At 34.4% G+C, this 4,968-nt stretch overlaps 2 protein-coding genes across 3 annotated transcripts; one reads left to right on the top strand and one right to left on the bottom strand.

The window, feature by feature from the left end:
* The first annotated feature begins 231 nt into the window (after positions 1-231).
* Positions 232-1,193, top strand: LOC9327172 (signal peptidase complex-like protein DTM1). The gene is made up of 2 exons (XM_021013738.1): positions 232-644; positions 1,027-1,193. Exons 1-2 carry the CDS (start codon positions 403-405, stop codon positions 1,115-1,117), a joined length of 333 nt encoding a protein of 110 aa, XP_020869397.1. The 5' UTR covers positions 232-402; the 3' UTR covers positions 1,118-1,193.
* Positions 1,194-1,199: 6 nt separating this feature from the next.
* Positions 1,200-3,820, bottom strand: LOC9327171. 2 transcript variants are annotated; one of them, XM_021013737.1, is made up of 8 exons: positions 3,402-3,820; positions 3,174-3,314; positions 2,815-3,077; positions 2,521-2,728; positions 2,215-2,351; positions 2,041-2,121; positions 1,849-1,915; positions 1,200-1,779 (listed from the first exon to the last, which is right to left on the bottom strand). In XM_021013737.1, the coding sequence occupies exons 3-8, from the start codon at positions 2,991-2,993 to the stop codon at positions 1,483-1,485; spliced, it is 969 nt and encodes a 322-aa protein (XP_020869396.1). In that variant the 5' UTR covers positions 2,994-3,077; positions 3,174-3,314; positions 3,402-3,820; the 3' UTR covers positions 1,200-1,482. The 2 variants fall into 2 exon arrangements, with proteins under 2 accessions (XP_020869396.1, XP_002891109.1); XM_002891063.2 differs by having other exon boundaries at positions 2,815-3,042.
* Between the last annotated feature and the right edge of the window lie 1,148 nt (positions 3,821-4,968).

Raw genomic sequence — 4,968 nt, 5'->3', positions numbered from 1 at the left:
TCCGTTTGATGATTATGTCATTTATTCCACAAATTGTTTTTCATTTTCCGGTGCTCTACGATCAAAACCATAAATTAAAGAAAAATAAAACTAAACAAACACAAAAATTTGGATCCAAAATTACGGTTGGGACATCTCCACATTTATGGCGGCATTCAATTGAATTGATTGCCACGCATTTTTCCAAAAAAAATCCCCTATATAAAAATCCATTTAATACTAGCTTAACACATAAATGAAATCTTTCTCCTACATAATCTGTGAATCTTCTTTCCATGTTTACACTGTTAAAAAAGCAACTTCAACTAATCCCGTTTTAAATACAAGTTATCTACTCTCTCTTAGCCATAACATAAGAAAAGTTTCTTTGGCTTTATAACTTTTTTATTTTATTTTTTTGTAATGGGAAACGAAGCAGCACTAAGATCATCTATGGTAGGTCTTGCAGTGGTGATGGTGGTGATATGGTTATGGACACAGTCTTTAAAGAAGACTGTTGTTACTTATGCCGTCGGTATTTCGCTTATCGGCGGCATACTTTTGCCGGATTGGGACTTCTTTGATCGGAGTTTCTCTCGGTGGGGATATCCTGTCACCGCCGAGGAAAGAGCCGCCGCTCTAGCCCGCAAATCTCATCCTTCAAGGTTACTTATTTAATCTTATCTCAATATCAAACTATGTAGTTGTTTTATCTATATATGAATATATTAATTTTGAATTATTAGATCTAAAATTTGGTTTAGATTATTGTCTTAAAACCCATTGGATAAACATAAACCATACGTTCAATGTTAGGTTCCATTTGTAATGTGTATGTACACCAATTTTTGGTTTAGTTTAATAGCCTAATGGTTCAACCCTTTTTGTTTTTTTTTTAATAATGGATAAATCTTTGGAACATATAAACAATAATGTATAATTTTAGGATCAATTTGTAATGTGTGTATAGCTACGAATTAGGTGTACAAGTTATGTATAATTCTAAGAAGATTGATTTCTATTTATTTTTATGTAAACTATATGCAGGTTTAGAGTGTACCCTATGAGGATGGTTATATACGGTACGGTCTATGGATATGCAGTGTATAGGTGGTGGATGTTCGTGTCAAATTATTGAAGCCATATTGTATCACTTTGTCTATCTTTCTGTATGGTTTATATTGATTAACAAAAAGACATTTTTTCTTGAGAAAGTGGCATTAGTGACAAAAATTCTTATTTTAACTGTGTAGAACATGTAAGACGTCCAGATTACATATTGGTGTGTCCCCATAAGATGGACCAAAATTGTCAAATGGATAGTTGTCTACAAAATTGACCCAAAACAAAACTCCTAGAGACTCTAAATGAACATTCTTTCACCAAATTCTATCGCACATCAAAGATCTTCAGGTTAAAAGTTGACAACTTTCAAGACTTCTCAAATTTTCCGATAACGTATGTTTTACCCTCCGAAGTCGGTAAATTAGAGAGTGAATGTCTCTAGGTTGTTTCGCAAGGAGGAGGAAGAGGAGGAGGAGGAACACCGAAAACCCAATCTAGCACGTTTAAGTATTTTGATCGAAATACTTCTCTTTCCTGTGCGTAACAATGCATTATAATGGCTGTTGAAACGCTAAACACAACCACATCTGCTCTTCTTAGACTCTTGGGCGGTCGAATGTATCCTGCATCTGTCATGCAAGTGAAGAAGCTCTCTATTGCCCTCGCTAAGCAGTAGAGTGATATCTCTATCCTTCTGCTTTTCTTCTCAATAGCTAAAGCCAGACCTGTTGGGAACTGCAGGAAAAAGCCTAACGTTAGTATACTATTGACATGATATGTGATGAGAATGGATTTCGTTTGTACCGTTGCTATGGCCACAAGCGGTATGTTGCATGTCTCAAAAGTCCGGAAAAGTAGGCAAGTCCAAGCCCTAGTTTACATCATTAGAGAAATGGTCTAAGTTTCAACTTCAAGTGAGAACAAAAACAAAAAAAACAAAAAAAATCGATATAGTTAATGTATGAAATTAAGAGCTTTTCAAGAATTGATTCTAACCAGGCAGAAGAGCAGTAAGTAGCGAGAAACAAACTTGATCTTGCTGTGCCCAGAAGACCCTTGCCAAGTATAGAGTATTGCCTGTGAGATTGGATATTATAAGGTGATGAATAAAATCAGAGCATATAGAAACTATAAACCATTCAATGAGCAGTTTAGACATAAATCTATTACTTTTTTAGCAGGTCTTGACGATGAACGATTAGCGCTGGAATCAAATAGACAGGGACATAGACAGGTAACGCCCTCTTGTAAGCTTGAAGGAAAAATGTAATACCATGCTTAACACATGACTCATTTCCATGTATTATCTGCAAGTAACAACATAAGTATTGAGTAAAACTTTTGTACAACCATGCATGCAGACTCATTGACGATACATCAACTATCGACAAATGCTTTGTTCGTCTTAACAACCATTATAAAGTAATGCTTGCTACTGATAGTACCATAGAACAAAAGATACTAAAATAAACATACCGAACAGGGGACTTTCATGTTAGGATCTAGTTTGATATCAACTCCAACAGACTTGTAATATTTCTCAATCGCTCTTAGATTAGTGAACGGTTGGGCGCTTGCGATATCTTTTACGCCTTGTAAGATAGAAAGATCCTTCCCACCTTGTTTGTTAAGGAAAGACTTGTACGATGAAGGAAGACTTTCTTGTTTCAAAATGTAAGCAGACCTAAAAAAAACCCAAAATCGCTAATCTAAAAATAAACACTAAAACTTTACTAAGTTACTATCTTTGTAGAGAGAAAGAGAACATACAAAATCTGTGAAGATGAGAGACACATGAGAAATAAATCGCCATGTTTCCAAGTAAGCGGCTTGCATATGGAACCAAACCGTTTACTTTTAATACCGCACCGCGATGCAAGAACCGCAGCACGCATCAATATATAAACAGCCAAACTCGTATGTTGCGTATTTGGCCCTGTGAGAAGCATAGATGGTCCAGCCACCAATCCAGCAAACAGGGCCCTCCACTTTGCAGTTCTGGATTCAGATAAATTACTTCACAGTGATCAAATCTGAAGAAATTGATATTATTTCACTACTTTTGGTTTTAAATCTAAAAAATCACAAAACAAAACAAAAAAGTTCCAAGATAAGTGGAGACAACATGCCTCTTGTCTCCTGCTAAAGCAGCAATAGCTTCATCTACTGAAACAAAAGTCCCAGCAAAAGTTCCTAAGAACAATCCATATCTTAATGTCTCCTTAATCCCCATAGCAATAGCTTCACTATTCGAAAACTCTCCGGTTTTCCTAAACCGATAACGATCAGATTCCAGATCAGATGAACTAAACCGGAAAATTGAAAAAATCTAAAGGTGAAAATTCGATTTCGATTACCTCGATTGAAGAGAAGATCTACGGCGACGAGCGAAACGAGCGACGATTGAGAAAATCGCTAATCCACCTTTTAAACCAGTACCTATAGTGAATCCTTTGACGGAAGCGACGATGATTCTTCGAAGCTTCTCTGAATCATTAACCGATTTCGATTTAGATTTCGAATCGGAATTTTTGCATTGTTTGCATGTAAACTCATCCGATTTACGGAAATCGTCGCCATATATGTCACCAGAGATGCATGATGAGCAACGAGAACCGTTCGTCGATTCGCCGGAAGGCGACATGACGACGGCGGAGAGAATCTCCGGATTGCGCCAAAAGTGATAGGTAAGCTTTGGTGGGAAATTGGGAATTGGCTTTTGAATAAAAAATACAAAGAGGAAAGAGAGAACCAGAAAAGAAGAGAAGTTTGGGAGAGTGACGAAGACAGCGAAATTTGTAGATTTAGAGAGCCACTAAGGATTATCCAGTTGTCAAAGTGACTGACACGTGTCGGTTTTGGTTTGTTCTTTTTCTCCTTTGTGAATCTTTTGATTCTCTTCTGCTTTGGGAACCGGAATGATTTGGAGTATGGGTTTGTGGAAGGCCATGGGCTTATTTTATGGGCTTGAAAGCAGACAGGATAATATTAAAAACTTGGAACGTTACAAAAAAAAAATACGAATATTAAAGAGCTGGAAATGGAAACGTGGAAGTTCGCTCGGTCCGTGGTTGAGCAAAAGTTCATTAATATTTTTGTATTTAGATCTGGGATTTGAGTCTTAAAAAATACAGTTTTTTTTAGATTAATGGTGTAAAATTTATCGGAGATTCAGAGTGTCGCATGCAGAACCGTTCGTAGTGGTCTAAGTGTTGCGGGAAAAACTGCACCGTAGAATCGTTGTTCAGGGAAACTGTGCATCATAATCGCATATGATGCAAGTAGTTGAATATCATCGTAATAGAACTAGATTAAATATCTAGTGATGATGTAATAAAAGAACTGAAAATAGAAAAAAAAATTTTAATTAGCCATAATTGTTTTTCCTTTCTATAGTTATGAACTTTATAAATCTATATATATAATTAGAGAGTTTTCTCTCCATCTAGGGTGTCCACATCATCATATAACCCAAAATATGAAAATTTTGAATAGATATTGGATAAATATAAAATTAGATAATTGTATCTTAACATATAATGAGTAAATATTCCTAAATGACAAGAGATATGCAAAAAAGAACTTATCATATATTTATCTATATTTTAGTGATAAAACAATCATTTTTGAGAGTTACAATTATTTTATAATTAAAATAAAAAGCAATTCATTTCTGATAAATAGAAATTTAAAATTTGAGTAGCAATTAAAAAATAAGAAGGATCAAGGACATATTATTATTTATAATTATAATATAATATAAATATTTAAATTAATTATTTTCTATATTATTAATGTTTTCTAAATTAAAAAGTGGTGCTTTGTTTTTTTTTTTATAAAATGAATACCTATAAAAGAAAAACTAAATATTAATCAATGTTTAGGAAATTAACATAGATTAAAAAAAACTAAGGTGATTTGAAA

The sequence above is a fragment of the Arabidopsis lyrata genome (assembly GCF_000004255.2).
Source record: "Arabidopsis lyrata subsp. lyrata unplaced genomic scaffold ARALYscaffold_1, whole genome shotgun sequence".
Classification (NCBI taxonomy): Eukaryota; Viridiplantae; Streptophyta; class Magnoliopsida; order Brassicales; family Brassicaceae; genus Arabidopsis; species Arabidopsis lyrata.
Note: the sequence above shows the minus strand (reverse complement) of the source record. Positions and strands in the feature narration are given on the sequence as shown.